Genomic DNA, 18374 nt, shown 5'->3' on the forward strand with positions numbered 1-18374 from the left:
ATCATCATGTCTACATCCGCGCATGTGCATAGACCCTCCAGATTGACTCTGAAATGCCAGTAGAGGGTGCCAGCAGGGAAGAGGGCTGGAGAGAAGGAGAGGCACTGGCGCCAGCTGATTGCCTACAGCAGTGTTTCTCAACTACTTCAAGCTAAGTACCCCCTAAGTCTAACAAATATCAACTGAGTACCCCAACCACAGACCTCCCTAGGCCCACCCAAGCTCAGCCCTAGCTCTCATCTCCTTTACTAATTGTAATGCAATTTTTTTCCATTAATTTTTCATATACACACAATTTACACAGCAGATATAAATTCTCAAAACTGACACATTTCAATCACTATTTTGAAAATAAAATCATTTTACCTGCTGGCGATCCTCTGCAAGCTGCTATAATTAGCTTTAAAGGTTAGAGGGGGAGGCCAGGGGGGAAGCTGGAAGATGCTAGAGAGAAGGGTGAAGCATGCAGGCCTTTGGCAAATCGGGCAGCACTGGCGTTGTACCGTGTAAGGTAGTCAGCTGGCAGGCGCCTCTCTTTCTCCTCAGTGTGCCCCGGCACACTTGGAATTTCAGGAGGCACACAGTTTGAGAAACATTGCCTTAGCCCATCCTCTATCAACTAACAAGATTAGGAGCAAGAACTCCAGAAATTTTCCCATCTTAAAAAAACAAATGATATTTTTGTAGGCCTGCTATATTTGTATGGATTCTATGACTTCAGCATCAATGTTTTGAGCATCACAATGTTTCATTGATTTTGGATACTTATAGCACACGTTTTAAGTAGCAGAATAGCTCTAGGGAAAATGGAGATAATAAATAATAGATAAAATGTCTATGGGATGGAATGAGGGTTATAATGTCTTTCTTGTAATTTGTTGCTAAATAATCCACTATAATTGGAGCTGTTCTCCAAAGCATCATAAATAAATACTCGCCTTCAAAAGGCTTGTCCAGCTGCACCCAGTCTTTGAAGATGAGATTGCTGTAATCCTTCCCCAGCCAGAGCTGTTGGTTCTGCTCCAAACTTGAGAGGACACTGTGGTCCTCAATGTGATTTCTGGGCTGGTGAAATAGAAACCAATGCAGGTACTGTTACTTCAGGATCTGCAGAAGCAAAGGGAAAAGCAAGAGAGAGAGAGAGAGAAAGAATGAAGAGAAACACAAACAGAAGAACAGGGATGAAGCAGTGACAGGCTATAGGTAGAAAAGATAAGAAGCAAAGACTATATTCTACTCTGCAGGAGGAGAAAAGGGACAGGGAGTCTAAACTAAGCCTTGTTTCCCATCTCTCTCACGTCCTACCTCCTTATTGCCAAAAGCTGGTTAGGCTGAAAGTAGATCAGTCCACTTTGAGTGCCTAAAAGATCTTTCTATAATGGTAACAAAGGGGAGATGATTGTTATGTTAATGATCAAAGAAGTCCCCTTAGATTGGGATAAAAGAGAAATTGTGAGCTTACTGAGAAACAGAGTTTGGGTTTAAAAAAAGCAAACATTATTAATTCCCCCATAGTTTAACATAGAAACATAGAAATAGACGGCAGATAAGGGCCACGGCCCATCTAGTCTGCCCACCGCAATGACCCTTCCCCACCTAACTCAGTGTCTATCCCATTTGGCCTTAAAATCAGGCACGCTGCTGGCCTCAGTGACCTGAAGTGGAAGATTATTCCAGCGGTCAACCACTCTTTCAGTGAAAAAGAATTTCCTGGTGTCACTGTGCAGTTTCCCTCCCCTGATTTTCCACGGGTGCCCCCTGGTTGCCGTGGGACCCTTGAGAAGGAAGATATCCTCTTCCACTTCGATGCGACCCGTGAGATACTTGAACGTCTCGATCATGTCTCCCCTCTCTCTGCGTTCCTCGAGTGAGTAGAGCTGTAACTTATCCAGCCTTTCCTCGTACGGGAGATCCTTGAGACCCGCGACCATCCGGGTGGCCATTCTCTGGACCAACTCTAGTCTCAGCACATCTTTTCGGTAATGCGGCCTCCAAAATTGCACACAGTACTCCAGGTGTGGTCTCACCATGGATCTATACAATGGCATAATTACTTCAGGCTTACGGCTGACGAAACTCCTGCGTATGCAACCTATAATTTGCCTTGCTTTGGAGGAAGCTTGCTCCACTTGATTGGCAGCCTTCATGTCCTCACTGACGATCACCCCTAGGTCACGTTCTGCTTCAGTTCTTGTTAGGATCTTGCCATTTAGGGTGTATGTCTTGCATGGATTTTGGCTGCCCAGGTGCTTGACTTTGCATTTTTTGGCATTGAAGCTGAGTTGCCAGGACCTAGACCAGCGCTCCAGTAGTAGTAGGTCGTGCATCATGTTGTCGGGCATTGAATTTTTGTCTGTTGTACTCTTGGCCACTACATTGCTTAGTTTGGCGTCATCAGCGAATAATGTTATTTTACCTCGGAGCCCTTCTGCCAAGTCTCTTATGTAGATGAACAGGATCGGGCCTAGGACGGAGCCCTGTGGCACTCCACTGATCACCTCTGTCGTTTCGGAGGGGGTGCCATTCACCACTACCCTCTGAAGCCTACCCTCAAGCCAGTTCCCAATCCATTTCGTCAACGTGTCGCCCAATCCTATAGTTTCTGTCAGAAGGTAAAACTTAATTCTTACAGTCCACAGCAGTAGTTCTTAAACCTGTCCTGCCAGACCCCCCAGCCAGTAAGGTTGTCAAGATGCATCTACATATTTAATACAAACAAGTATTATCTGAATCAATTCCATTTTAATCTTATCTCCCACAGTTCATTTCATTACAGTACTTTTACAACTTACCAATACTTATTTATTAATAAATATCAGAATAATTTAGTCAGTGAACCTAATCCCCATCACTCACACTCACTTCCCAACTTTCACACACATACTACAGTCATTGTGATTACTTTTATCCAAAATTGGATCTTGTCAGAGAGGCTTCAAACTGAGAGTTACACAACAGTCTAGCACATGAAAATCACAGTTTCTTAAACACAATCGGCAGGCCTCTCTGTCCTCAGGATGGTCCTGTTCTTCAGCTCAACATAAGACTGTGTTTCGCCACCTGACGTCTTCAGGAGCTGTGTTTGCAAGGATCACCAACATCACAGCTTCACCAGTAAATTAAGCATGACTCGAGCAGGACCCAGGGTTCGGCACAAGCCTGGATCAGCTGACAAGCAGGAAACACACCGTCTACCAGGAAATCAAACTGAATATACATGAGGCAGAATTATATGCCTGTCACCTCTAGTATATCCATTAACAGCCTCTAGAATTCTAAGGAAATTAAGGATAATTCAGAATACAGCTGTTCAATTTATTTTTGGTTTAAAAAAGAATGACCATATTAGTCCATATTATCGTTTACTTCATTGGCTGCCTTTGGAGGCAAGAGCATTATTCAAATTTTCCTGTATCTGCTTTAAGCTGATATCGGGATTGTCTCCAGCTTACCTTTTTCCTCATTTTGTGTTGCATAGACCATCAAGAGAAACTAGAAACTTCTACTTATTTGCTTATCTAAAAATGAATGGGTGTAGATATAAGACCTTCTTAGCATTTCAAGCTGGTAGGCAACAGTCTTGGTTAGGTAAATGTATTCAGCAAGTTACGTTATCCTATTGCAGTTTTCGGAAATTAATTAAGACCACTTTGGCTAAATCAGGCACTTGTTTGCTGCAAGTTAGCTGCACATGCCTTATGCTTCTGGCTTGTCTACTATCCCCTCGTCTTTTCCCCCTCTCAGACTGGCTCCAGAATAGTAGTCATGTGATCTTGTAATGCTTTCTGCAGTTTCTCACATTGTATTGATAGTTTAAAAATGAATGCCTTAGTATAGGTGTGATTGGAACTGTTATGTTATCCTTCTTAGTCCTGGGTGAAGATGGTACAATACTATTCCACTCCCTCATTGCAGGTGAGAATTGTACAATGTGCTTCCCCTTTGACTCCTGATAAGACCAAGCCCCTCTCTTACCTCCATTTCTGTTGATCCTTTCTTGGGCTCATTGACTCCCAGGTCAGTGAGTTGGTAATTATGATTATCCCAACGACCATAGGCCAGATCCAGACCACCCAGAAAGGCTATAGACTGGTCAATGACCACCATTTTCTCATGATGTGCCCAAAGGAAGACAATGGAAGAAACATGGTCTGGGTGCCGCATTACCTGTGGTCATGGAAGGAATATAGCAAATATTGGATAAATACAGAATATAAATAACTAATCAGGCAGAATGCAGGCCAGTAACCACAAAAAGAATGTGTTTCTTTTTTATCTCTAATAGGATAGATGCAATTCAGACCCAGGCTAAACAGGTACTCACCTTGATATTGGGATGCAGAAGCATTAGGGCTCGCTTACTATATCCACTATTGATGCCCAGGGCTAGCTCTACCTCTTTGAAGAGAAGAATACAGATACGCACACCTTGCTCCTACAGGAGACAGAAGGACAGAACTTAGGGCAGAAGTAAGATAGGAAGGTATGTAGCCATATACAAGTCAAAAGAAAAAAATCAACTTGTCCACTCTGACTATGCTTTATCAGAGCACTAGAACACCCGTTGTGTTTAATGAAGCTCTCGTAGCACAACAAAGTGAACATAAGAATTCCGCTGCTGGGTCAGACCAGTGGTCCATCACGCCAAGCAGTCCACTCCCACGGCGGCCCCCAAGTCAAAGACCAGAGCCCTAACTGAGATCAACCCTACCTGCGTACGTTCTGGTTCAGCAGGAACTTGTCCAACCTTGTCTTGAATCCCTGGAGGGTGTTTTCCCCTATAACAACCTCCAGAAGAGCATTCCAGTTTTCCACCACTCTGGGTGAAGAAGAACTTCCTTACGTTTATATGGAATCTATCCCCTTTTAACTTTAGAGAATGCCCTCTCGTTCTCTCTACCTTGGAGAGGGTGAACAACTTGTCTTTATCTACTAAGTCTATTCCCTTCAGTATCGTGAATGTTTCGATTATGTTCCCTCTCAGTCTCCTCTTTTCGAGGGAGAAATGGCCCAGTTTCTCTAATCTCTTGCTATACGGAAACTCCTCCAGCCCTTTAACCATTTTAGTAGCTCTTCTATGGACCCTTTTGAGTAGTACTGTGTCCTTCTTCATGTACGGCGACCAGTGCTGGACATCCTGCTATTAAATTTATGATGACAGTGAATGAAAGGAAGATCTCGTTCTTGGATGTCATGATGCATAAGGAGAAATCTTATTGTAGAACCACCATTTTTAAAAGATTACAGATAGGCCTGATATTTGTTGTGGTTTGACAGTTCTTTAAAAAAGAGTTTTCCTTTCAGTCGGTTTCTACAATATTGCAGAATTTGTTCAGAATTTAAGGATTTTAAACAAAAAGCCTTAGAGTTGAAAGATCGTTTAATTAAAAGGGGATATCCTACTGCAGTAGTCAAGAATGCATACAGAAGGGTCAAATTTTTGAATTGGGCTCTTCAGTTTGCACCATGATCAAAGGATGAAACTTCATAGTTGCTCGCAGATTGGAAATATGCGCCTAGAATTGAGAAAGTGGTCCGGGTCTTGAAAAAACATTGGCCGGTATTGTGCTATTGGGCAACCATTTCGGAACAAAAGACTGAGTGGCCTATTCTAGGGATTTGAATTTAAGTGAGGTTTTATGTAACACCAGGAATGAAAGGAAACCATTATTAAATGACAGCAATAAACAATGTGGTAGTTCTTTGATTTGTGCAATCAAAAATGGTTTTGTTTGAGACATATGACTGTCCACCTCTCAGACCATGTAATTTATTTGACTATTTGTCCATTTTTTAAGATTTTGGGGGGCCAGACTATACGACAGCTTAGAATACGTATAGGGGAGCATATTCCTAGGGGAGAATTTCCTATTAATGTCCCCATCCAAGCTGTCCTTAAGTTACTGTACTGTCCAGTCTTGTTATTATGCTACTGTATTGTACGGTATTGTATTGCCAAATGTACTGTCCAATGTACTGTGAATGTTGGCTTGGAACCCGTTCTGAGCTCCCGGGAGGATGGGATAGAACATGTATGAGAGAGATCTGCATACCAAGAAGGCAGTGCAAGCAAATCTCTCTCATGCATATTCATTGTGGATATCCTGAAAACCTGGCCTGCCAGTAGATCTTGAGGACCGGACTTGGGCAGCCCTGGAGTAGAGGAACCCATTGTCCGGCATTGCATTGATGAGGAATGTGTTTTTACAGATCTGAGAGATTGTGCTCTTGATACCATTCCTGTCAATAAGTTTGGAGGAAATAGAAATGTTATTAAAGAGAGAGCTGAAGGGGTCTGTACTGGGACTGGTGCTATTTAACTTATTTATAAATGATCTGGAAATTGAAATGACAAGTGAGGTGATTAAATTTGCAGATGACACTAAACTGTTCAAAGTAGTTAAAAGGCATGCAGATTGTGAAAAATTGGAAGACTGGGCATCCAAATGGCAGGTGAAATTTAATGTGGACAAATGCAAAGTCAGTGGCATACCAAGGGGGGGCGGAGTGGTGGTCCACCCTGGGTGCACTCCCCAAGAGGTGCACAGCCAGCCACCCTCCCTATTCTGCCGCTGTTGCTTTCCTTAACCAGCAACAGTGATTTCTCCCTGCTGCTTCCCTAACTCACAAGACTTCACTTCCCTTCACTTCCGAAACAGCGCTCCACTGCATCCCGGCACCGGCTCCCCCGCAAAGTCACTCCAGCGAGGCGATCTCCAAACCCTAGGGCGAACTTAACCCGGCCAGCAACATGACTTCAATCCATCGTGCAGGCTCACTGGTGGGTGAGCGAGCTAAGTCTCCTCTCATTGGTTGTGCTTTGCCGGCCCGCTGCGTGGTAGGTGGAGGCAAAAGGTGAAGCGGGCTGGTGGGTGAGGAAAAGGTGCAGGGCCCACAAGACTTCACCTCCAGCGTCAATTCTAATGTTGGAGAGGAAGTTCTGGGCCAGCCAATCACTGTCTGGCTGGCCTGGAACTTCCTCCCTGTTAGAATTGACGCCGGAGGTGTAGTCTTGTGGGCCCAGTGCTTGTACGCCCCAGGCCTGGCTCGGGAAAGGAGCAGGAAGAAATCGGCTGCTGGCTTGGGGGTGGGGGGTAGGGAAAGAATTGGGGAAGTGGAGAAATCGGCATGATGGCTTTGTGGGGGCTAGGGGGAGAGAGAAAGAAAGAAAGACAGGCAGTCAGGGGGAGAGAGAAAGAAAGGCAGAAAGAAAGAGGGGGGCCAGGGGGGGAGAGAGAAAGAAAGGCAGAAAGAAAGAAAAATATTGGCCAGAGACTCATGAAATCACCAGACAAAAAGGTAGGAAAAATGATTTTATTTTCAATTTAGTGATCAAAATGTGTCCGTTTTGAGAATTTATATCTGCTCTCTATATTTTGCACTATGGCCTCCTTTTACTAAACCGCAATAGTGTTTTTTAGCGCAGGGAGCCTATGAGCGTCGAGAGCAGCGTGGGGCATTCAGCATAGTTCCCTGCACTAAAAGCCACTATCGCGGTTTAGTAAAAAGGGAAGGGGGGTATTTGTCTATTTTTGTATGGTTGTTACTGAGGTGACATTGCATAGAGTCATCTGCCTTGACCTCTTTGAAAAAAACCTCGAATATAAATGATAATTAACATTTTATTGTTGGTAGATCATTTTGACTTGGTCATTTTAAAAGTAGTTCGCAAGCCCAAAAAGTGTGGGCATCCCTACTGTAAACAGTGGTGTCCGTCCCAGCTTGTGCTCCCTCCAGCGGTTGTTTACTTCTGGTTGGCTCCTCTGCTCAAAGCCACGGACGTCGGCTCCTCGCGCGATCCGTGGCTTTGTCGGAAGCATTCCCTCTGACGTCATGACGTCAGAAACAAGGCTTCCGACGCAGCCGCAGATCATGTGAGGTGTAGACGCCCGCGGCTTTGAGCAGGGGAACCGGCCAGACATGCTGGGCAGGGAAGAGATGTTGCTGCTGCACAGGGAAGAAATGATGCACAGGCAAGGGGGGGGAGAAATGCTGCTGCTGCTGCACCCAATTGGGGAGGGAGAAGGAAGACAAGGGAGAGGAACCAGAGATGCCAAGTCCATGGGAGGGAGAGAAAAGAAAAAAGGAAAGGAGATATCAGACCGTGGAGGGAGAGGAAGAGATGTCATGGCATGAGGGAGGGAAGAGAAGGAGATAGAGATACCACACCATGGTGTGGAGTGGGAGGGAAGGAAGGAAGGAAAGGAGAAGAGAAAGAGAGAGAGATGGCAAAGCATAGGGGAGGGGGTGGAGACAGAAAAATGGAGAGGGGGTGAAGCTGAAATGAATCTGCTGGCTGGGTTGGAGGACAGTGATACAGGTTATCTGTTCATTAAGCCAACTGGGCATGCAAGAAAATGGCTTAAGCCTAGGGATGATTCCTGCTAGCTAATATGTGGTGCTGAAGTTGAGGGCATCACTCCCTCCGGCTCTTGGAAAGAAATAGATCTCTAAAACCTCCCAGGCACAATGTCTGGGGAAGCAGTACAGAGCATGAAAATGGAAAAGACAAAAACTCCCTCTAAAACAGGGGTGCCCACACTTTTTGGGCTTGCAAGATACTTTTAAAATGACCAGGTCAAAATGATCTACCAACAATAAAATTTAAAAAATACAAAGCACACTGTACGCAGAGAAAATGTTAATTATCATTTATATTCCGCAGGTTTTTCAAAGAGGTCAAGGCAGGAACAACTATATAAAAATAGACGAATATATCCCCTCCCTTTTTACTAAACCGCGATAGCAGTTTTTAGCACAGGGAGCTGCATTGAATGCCCCGCACTGCTCTCAATGCTCATAGGCTCCCTGCGCTAAAAATCACTATTGTGGTTTAGTAAAAAAGGACCATAGTGCAAAATACAGACAGCAGATATAAATTCTCAAAATGGACACATTTTGATCACTAAATTGAAAATAAAATAATTTTTCCTACCTTTGTTGTCTGGTGATTTTCATGAGTCTCTGGTTGCACTTTCTTCTTCTGACTGTGCATCCAATATTTCTTCCCTTCTTTCAGCCTCCTGTATGCTTCCTCTCCTCCAGACCTCATTCCCTCCCCCAACTTTTTCTTCCTCTCTCCCTGCCCCTTTTTTTCTCCCTGCTCCCTTCTTCCTTTCTGTCTCCCAGCCCCCCTTTCTTTCTGTCTGTCTTTCTCTCTCCATGCCCCCTTTCTTTCTTTGTCTCCCTGTCCCCCTTCTTCCTTTCTGTCTCCCTGCCTCCCCTTTCTTCTGTCTCCCTGCCTGCCCCCTTTCTTTCTCTCTGCCCTCCCCCCAAACCACTGCTGCCATCAGGGAACAGGCCCCCAAGCCACCACCACCAAGTTCTGAGCTCTCCATGCTGCCCAACGCGGTTAACAGGACGCAGAAACGCCGGGTCAACCTTCCTTCCACTCCAACATCAATTCTGACATCGGAGAGGAAGTTCCGGGCCAGCCAGGCAGCGATTGGCTGGCCCGGAACTTCCTCTCCGACATTGGAATTGACATCGGGGGGGGGGGAGGGGAGAGAGAAGGCTGGTCGGCCCGGCATTTCTGCATCCTTTTTACCATGTTGAAAAGCAGGTAGAATGTGAAGGCAACGCGAGTCTATTGCAGAGTCCGGGATGGGCTCCGCGATCGACCTTCGTGATCGCATTGCCTTCGTGATCAACCTTTTGGGCACCCCTGCTCTAAAATAAATACATTTTATAATGATAATCTGCTCTGTACAGGGCAGTCACAGTAGGCAATATTCCATATGGTCTCAATGGAGCTTATTTACTAAACCGAACATGTGATTTAATATACATTAAAGTGTAATAAGTAGCATTAAATCCATATTGAGCACCTAAGATGAAATTTTATGCTAATGGCAGTAAAGGAGGAACTCTAAATGCACTGAAATTTTAACTACATCTCAAGCGGTATAGTTAACTGCTTAATGTTGTGACTGTATATCTGGATTTCAGAAGGCGTGTGACAAGGTTCCACATGAACGACTACTTCGGAAAATTGCAAGACATGGCATCGAGGGTGAAATACTCACATGGATTAAAAACTGGCTGGAGCATAGGAAACAGAGAGTAGGGGTAAATGGACAATACTCGGACTGGAAGAGTTTCACCAGTGAGGTGCCGCAGGGCTCAGTGCTTGGACCCGTGCTCTTCAACATCTTTATAAACGATCTGGACAAAGGTAAGACGAGTGAGGTGACGATACAAAGATATTCAGAGTAGTGAAGACACAGGGGGATTGCGAAGATCTGCAACATGACATAATCAAGCTCGAGAAATGGGCATTGACATGGCAAATGAGGTTCAACATGGATAAGTGTAAAGTGATGCATGTCGGTAACAAAAATCTCATGCATGAATACAGGATGTCCGGGGCGGTACTTGGAGAGACCTCCCAGGAAAGAGACTTGGGAGTTCTGATCAACAAGTCAATGAAGCTGTCCGCGCAATGTGCGGCGGTGGCGAAAAGGGCGAACAGAATGCCAGGAATGATAAAGAAGGGGATCATGAACAGGTTATCATGCCGCTGTACCAGGCCATGGTGCGCCCTCACCTGGAGTACTGCGTCCAGCACTGGTCACCGTACATGAAGAAGGACACGGTACTACTCGAAAGGGTCCAGAGAAGAGTGACTAAAATGGTTAAGGGGCTGGAGGAGTTTCTGTACAGTGAGAGATTGGAGAAACTGGGCCTCTTCCCCCTTGATAAGAGGAGACTGAGAGGGGACATAATCGAAACATTCAAAATACTGAAGGGAATAGACTTAGTAGATAAGGACAGGTTGTTCACCCTCTTCAAGGTAGGGAGAACGATAGGACACTCTCTAAAGTTGAAAGGGGATAGATTCCATACAAACGTAAGATCTTCTTTACCCAGAGAGTGGTAGAAAACTGGAATGCTCTTCCGGAGGCTGTTATAGGGGAAAACACCCTCCAGGGATTCAAGACAAAGTTGGACAAGTTCTTGCTAAACTGGAAGGTACGCAGGTGAAGCTGGGCTCATTTAGAGCACTGATCTTTGACCTGGGGGCTGCAGCGTGAGTGGATTGCTGGGCACGATGGACCATTGGTCTAACCCAGCAGTGGCAAATCTTATGTTCTTATGTATCCCCTGTAATTGGCTAACTGTTTTACTCCTCGGGTAGAGTGTTAGACCTTGCGGGAATAAAAATCTATTCCAAACACTTGTAAATAAGCAGACATCAGTATGAGCTCTAAGAGTATAAATGAGGGATTTATGAGCTCAGGTAGCAACTCATAGGTGACCAGCACCAGATATAAGTCTAAATGAGCACTGCCTCATACATCATTTAGTCCTTAATGTGCAAACCCTATAAATCAAATACTAATAAGATCAAGGTCAAACAATCGCTCCGGAGAGAAAAAGTATTTAACATATATTCTATAAACTCCTTAGAATGTGCCCTATCTATCCTCTATAACGTGCAAATGCTTTAAATACGAATTAATGCAATTAAATGGAAAATGGATTAACAATACACATTAGTATGACAGAACCCCTCACAGTGCCCTAGGGGGAAAGAAGCACAAGAGATTAAATGTAAGATGCCTAAAGGAAATTACAATAAATTCATAAAAAGCATGAACTAATATGTGTCCTTATCCACATCGGAAAATGCATACTGCATACAGAAAGCATACATTAAAATTCCCAAATATTTAATTTATCAAAAATTCATGAAAACACCTATAAATAAATAAATATTTCATAAAAACACATATAAATAGGTATTCAAAAAACACATTGTATCAAACTCAAAAGGTACCAAACAATGTGTGTGAAAAAAGAGAAAGTCTTGAAAAAAGGCTATAAAAAGTTCATATTGCTTCCAAACAAATTCATGTTACTTTTTAACAATTCGTGTAATACTTGTAACAGTTTATAAATGATTTATAATGCCACTTCATTCATGAAATATTTATATTAGGCTTATACTACCCGGAGAGGTACTTCGCTAAAATTTTTTAAAAATGTGTTACCCCTCAAACCTATACTGCGTAGAGAAGTACTTAGCTCAATGTAATTTTGAAAAGTACTGCCACTCGACAGAGCTCCATTTTGTCGTCTTTGTCAGGAGCGGGAAATACTTAAATTCAGATCACTCGGCGACAGAAACCTTTTCAAATCTGTCGGCTATCGCTACGGTCTAACACTCTCCACAAGGAGTAAAACAGTTAGCCAATTACAGATTATTTCATATATTGGACTTATTGGCAACTGCTGAGTCTGCAGGGTTATATATCTTTTGTGCTTATGTATCCTCTCACATGTCAACCAAACCCTATCTCAATCAAAAAATTGTCTTGGAAGTTTTGCCACTAATTTTGCCACTGATAGTTGTTAAAGGCAAAATCTCACTGCAGTTTCGTAAACTGGCCCGTCAACTCCAGCTTATCATTCTCTCCCTGCGGGCAGGAACTGCAAGAGACATAGGACCAGTGCATCATAGCCCCCCTAGATACAGGTGACTAGAGACACAATATACAGTAATGAATAATAATAACTGGTGTTTTTTCATAGCTTGATATTTTAGGCACCACTCACAGCCTTTCTCTTCAGTAGGATGTCCAGTCTCCAATCATCACTCTTAGCAGGCCGAATCATATGAACTTCTGGACTTAGCCTGGTTGTAAGAGAAATAAAACAAATTGTTTCAATTGGAAGTTGCTGAATATTTAACAAGTGTGAAACAAGGCCCATTTTTGTAAGATTAAAGAATGAGAAGAGATTTCATAGACTCTGATATTCATTTGACCACCTAAAAGCAGGGAATCCTGAAGACGTAACATCACAATCTGTACGCCTATGAAAAAATTGAAAGGTTTTAGTGACAGTGGCAGGATCTGGGTATTTAGGTACAGGCTGAGCCAGCCCTAATTTTACCCTCAGTGATTCTATATGTGTTATAGATCCAGCATCTCTACAAAAAGTAGCCATTACAAGTAATGTAATAGGGTTAGAAACATAGATAAAGGCCAAATGGCCCATCCACAATCTCCTCCTCTCCCTATTGGCTAAGGCTCTTAACATTTGCATCTCCTCTTCCTATAGGCTAAGGCTCTTTACTCCTGCATTGTGAGGTCATAGAGCTTTATGGTTCTAGAAACATGATGGCAGATAAAGGCCAAATGGCCCATCCGCAGCATCCACTATCTCCTCCTCTCCCTATTGGCTAAGGCTCTTTACACCTGCATTGTGAGGTCATAGAAATTTATAGAAACTTAGAAACATGATGGCAGATAAAGGCCAAATGGCCCATCCGCAGCATCCACTATCTCCTCCTCTCCCTATAAGATCCCATGTGCCTGTCCCATTCATTCTTGAATTCAGACACATTCTTTGTCTCCATCACCTCTACCAGGAGACTATTCCACACATCCATCACCCTTTCTGTAAAGAAGTATTTCCTTAGATGACTCCTGAGCCGCTTAAGAGACATTTCCATTAGTTACTCACTACCGAGGTCAGACTAACTGGCCTGTAAATTCCTAAAATTGACCATCTGACTATACCACTGGGTTAAAGAATCATGGAAAATTTTGGAATCTACTTGATGCTCAGAAGCTTAAAGTAAGAAAGACAGAAGCAACAAACTGAACACTGAGATTATACTGACCACCAGTCTGTGATAAAAATTTCCTCTTTTGCTTGGACCAGAGCTTCAGCCACTGATGCAAAATATCCAGCTCCATTCACAAACCTAAGGAGAAGATACATAGATAATTAAACATACTACAGTGTGAAGTAAATGCTGTTTGTTTACCTCATTTGAATGACTACGAGACGGCATTGTATTTTCCAAAAAAAACAGACAATATTTTTATTGTTAGTATAAAGACTTACAAAATTACAGCAGCAAAGGCATAGCAGAAAGAAATATATTGTCAGTTCAGAATATGCAATGGAGAGTAGAACTTACACTCATATGCTTAGCAGGGGGCTAGCAGTTCCCCGCAGTATAAGCAAGTGAATCTCTCTCTGGTTTTACCTGTGATGCGTGGATTGTTATATAGAGAAATTCTTCCTTTGTTTCAAAAAGCACATCCCCGAACTTTGGTTATGTACTTCCCTATTGGTACAAAAATGTATACCTAACTATTCCTCCCCCCAATCCACGCCTCTCTCACTTCTCCCCCCCCCCCCCAGGAGGTGGGCCCGAGCAGAAACAGAGAATTCTTCTTGAACTTTCTTCCTCCAGCTCTGAGATCCTTATCACCTTGCAGATGCTAATTTGTGGTTTTACAATGCTGTGCATCTTCAGGATGGCGGCCTTGTAGATAGTCTTGTGCAAGAAAGTTGGCAAGGGTGATCTCCAGCACCCCAGCTGTGCTTGATTTCCATAACTTGCTCCAGAGACAGGCAGCAAATGCCCTACCTGGGTAAGAGTTCTGTCTTGGTATCAGGCTCCTATGTCTCTTACTTCTCTTTCATCCTGCAGGGAATGTTGCTTGTTATAAATGTTTTATGGCTTTCCAGGGTGCCTGGCATATGTGAAGTCATACAGCACTGATAACAGCTCAGCAGAACATTGGAGAAGTATCCTCCCAGCAGGGAATGGAGACAGTTTGCAGCAAAAGCCAGCTGGATTAGCATTTCAAAGGATATATGTGTTCACAGACAGCAAGGTACAAGCTGAGCCAGGCTATGGGAAAATATAGGTTAAAAATGTCTGTAGTGTCCAGCATACACAAGTGAGGCCAGTATGTCCAGTTTATCCATCTGTATGTCCAGGTTATCCATCTCAAGTGCAAGGAAAGGAATGGAGAATATCATAATACCTCTGTATGGCACAATGGTGTGACTGCACATTGAATATTGTATGTAATTCTAGTTGCTACATATCAAAAAAATATATACAGTAAAACCTTGGTTTGCGAGCATAATTCGTTCCAGAAGCATGCTTGTAATCCAAAGCACTCGTATATCAAAGCAAATGTCCCCGTAGGAAATAATGGAAACTCAGACGATTCATTCCACAACTCAAAAACTTTAATACAAAATATTATACATGCTTGTAGTGCAAGACCTCGCTCGTTTAGAACAGTCACTACACTCCTGCAGCATCAGAGAGAGAAGAACCATCGGCTCAGTTGTGATATGTGTACACTGTATGTACTTGTATTGCAAGACATTGCTTGTATATCAAGTTAAAATTTAATAAAATGTTTTGCTTGTCTTGCAAAACACTTACAAACCAAGTTACTTGAAATCCAAGATTTTACTGAATTAGCAAAGGGTAGCCAAAATGATTAAAAGGATAGAATAACTCCCCTTTGAAGAAAGGCTAAAGAGGTTATGGGTGATAGAGAATAAAAAACAAATTAAATAGATAAATACCCCCCACCCTTAAAACGAACTTTGGACAAGTTCCTAGAAATTATAATCGTGCAACTTTTTGAGATCTTGCTAAGTACTTGTGTGCTGGAGTTTTAGTCTAGCTCAGAATAGCAGAGATCCCTACCAGAGAACAAGAACTGCAAGCCTCATATACTGTACATACTAAAAAAAGTGTATCGAGAAGCTGGTTTGAATTGGCAGAGCTCTGTTGATGGGTTTCAGAACTTTTTGGAGTGCTGCAAGGCAGGCAAGAGTGAGGTAGTTTGACAGTTTGTGTGTGTCTTGGTACTGGAATCCCATGGATCATGCAGGACAGGACTGATGCATGGGCAACACTCTGTGCAGAGCAGTCTCTCAATACCTGCAAACATTCAAGAATGTAAACCTCTTACCATTTCACCGGTGTTTTCTCTCGTACAGGAGCAAAGGATTCATAGCGATGCATCTTCATAAAGTCACTGCCCTCTTTATGTGCCAAGTCATTGATTTCCTGACCCAACCAACGAGCCTGACGGTAACTGCTACACTTAAGGATCAGTGTCCTGGAATAGGGGCATCAAATATAAGAATTCACTGTATCAGCTCTTAGGGACTCTGCTCCATCCCAACACACTACAGAACAGTCTATTCCCCAAACACTCAAGAAAATAGAATGATATAGATATTAAAATAATTAGAAGCCATTATTTAGATGAAAGGAAGTTTTCTGGAGACAAGCAGGGGAGATGCAGGCACACTTGTTGGTAAAGTCCTCAGACTGACCCTGTGTGTCGGTGTTTTCCCCTAGCTACAGTAAGCTTTTGGTTTACTGGGCATGTGCAGCGATTCTCGCCTACAGTGGCTCCTCCCCTCCCCAGCTCAGTTTTGTCTCTAGCTGAAAAAGATATACTCTAGTGGGGATGGTAGGAGGGTAACTCTGTTTAAGGAGAACTCCTGATACAGGTAAGCAACTTCACTTTCTCTGGAGACAAGCAGGGGAGATGCAGGCATACTTGTTGTCGAAGTCCTCAGACTGCTCCTGTGTGTCGGTGCTCTCCCCTGCGTCTTGCTTTTTTATTTATAAACAGAGTTATACCTGGAAAAGTTCTCAACGCGGACCCCATATTTGCTCTCCGTTGCCTTCTTGCCCATCTGGATGCTGAATCCTGGGTCAAAGAGGAGAACGAAGGAGATGATCCCAGACTCGGGCTTCAGGTAGAGCAGGAAGGAATCTTTTACTACTAACCATCTATAGATGTAGAACCAAAGGGGACATACATTTTATCAGTAATGTAGGATAGGGAGCACATATGTCTTAAAAATATAGGATGGAATACATACAGTATGTGTTCCAGTAAAATGGGATGGAGAGGGGATACATGTAAAAAACGTGAATGAGAAGGGCACATGCATATTTATTAGGATTTATTTACCGGTTGAATGAGTATAAGAGAGTGTTAACACTGGTCAGGGAGGATAGATTTATCAGTAACATGGAAGAAAGAGCAAGTGCAGATCAGTAACATATAATGGGAATCTTGCACCTTTCTGTAAAATGGAACAGAAAGTGCATACATCATGGAAGAAGAAAAAGAGATGCATCAAGAACACAGGAAAGATAGTACAGTGTATGTGCATCAAAAACCTAGAATAGAAGGACACGTGTATTTATATGACACGAAGAAGCACATGCTTAACAACATGGGTCAAAGGAGCAGAATAAAGAAATATTAGTAGTGGAAGTTAATATCGCAATGAAATGGGATGGGAAGTATTAATAGCATGATGCGGCAAGAGTGGTCAGTGCGCGGAACAGTCTCCCGGAAGAGGTGGTGGAAACAGAAACTGTGTCTGAATTCAAGAGGGCCTGGGATAGGCATGTGGGATCTCTCAGAGAGAGAAAGAGATAATGGTTACTGCAGATGGGCAGAGTGGATGGGCCATTTGGCCTTTATCTGCCGTTATGTTTCTATGCAGAACAAGAAGTAGCGTGGACTCCAACTCCTCTTGTTTTTTTCCATCAATGTCATCTTTCCTAGACTTTATTGTACTTCCTCCTCTTTCCCTTTTGTTAATTGTCTTTTTTGTCTTGGTATTTAGTCTGAATACGTCTCTGTTTAAATTTTGTAATCCCCTTTTTTGATTAATATTATTATTATTGTATTTTCGCCTAGAATTCAGGATAGGCGAGTAATCAAATTTTAAATAAACTTCATACTTGAAACTTGATTCCTCTGCAAGATCTCTGATGTGGTACACACCTTTTTGACCATCGATAGCATATCTGGTGCCGACCAGCACAATTCAGACCTTGGATCCGATGACCCCCAGAACGTTTCAGGATCATCCCTTCCCTGCATTAAGGAACAAAGAAGAAGACACATAGTAACAACATCATTGAAGGATACTATCAAAACAGGGAAATTAGTAGGGATGGGGATGGGAAAAATCAACAGTACATCGCGTGTCGCTGACAAATGAAAATGAACAGAGGTCTGGCAACCCTAATCGTGAACCTTTGTTTTATCAGTTCAAGGTCCATCTTCTTTGGGGGTATTTCATCCCTTTCCCTTTTCCCCTGCTGGAACAAGTTTAACTGCCTTTACCTGTAAAAGGGAAGGGAGTCCCTTTGCAAGCAATTTCTGGTGCTGAAAGCTTAATTTTTACACTCTCAATGGACAATCTGGCATAATGCATTTCCAATTGTAGTGTGTATTCTGTCCAGACTATTTTGAGAACCCACCGCTCTGAGGTTACAAGGGCCACCTTGCTTGGTAACAATTCAGCCTCCCTCCTACCAGAAGATCATCCAGAACAGTTACAGGAAATGCAGCTATGCTCTCCTGGAACCAGTCAACCCTTGCTTTGACTGGGAAGCCTTCTGTACTTTTAGGCCCTCTGCTGCCTCCAACAGGAGGAAGAGTCCTGATTATTCTGAGGAGGTTGAAAAGAGGAGGATACCTAAGCCTGTGGGAATAGTAGGACCTCCACTGCCCTCTGCCAGTACCTCCTGGATTTGGATATGAAGTGACAGGACAGCAGCA

The 18374-nt window shown here is 43.2% G+C and overlaps 1 protein-coding gene across 4 annotated transcripts in view; it reads right to left on the bottom strand.

Annotated features, from left to right (window-relative positions):
- PLD2 (phospholipase D2) overlaps positions 1 to 18374 on the bottom strand; it is a 61514-nt gene that overhangs the window by 21058 nt on the left and 22082 nt on the right. For all 4 annotated transcript variants that reach the window (XM_033924270.1, XM_033924273.1, XM_033924272.1 and 1 more), the window contains exons 8-15: positions 17592 to 17684; positions 16427 to 16579; positions 15744 to 15893; positions 13631 to 13714; positions 12559 to 12637; positions 4325 to 4435; positions 3976 to 4167; positions 939 to 1065 (exon numbers count right to left, since the gene is read on the bottom strand). In XM_033924270.1, the coding sequence (XP_033780161.1) occupies positions 939 to 1065; positions 3976 to 4167; positions 4325 to 4435; positions 12559 to 12637; positions 13631 to 13714; positions 15744 to 15893; positions 16427 to 16579; positions 17592 to 17684 (989 nt within the window). The remainder of the gene's footprint in view (positions 1 to 938; positions 1066 to 3975; positions 4168 to 4324; positions 4436 to 12558; positions 12638 to 13630; positions 13715 to 15743; positions 15894 to 16426; positions 16580 to 17591; positions 17685 to 18374) is intronic.

This window comes from Geotrypetes seraphini, chromosome 16 (assembly GCF_902459505.1).
Source record: "Geotrypetes seraphini chromosome 16, aGeoSer1.1, whole genome shotgun sequence".
Lineage (NCBI taxonomy): Eukaryota > Metazoa > Chordata > Amphibia > Gymnophiona > Dermophiidae > Geotrypetes > Geotrypetes seraphini.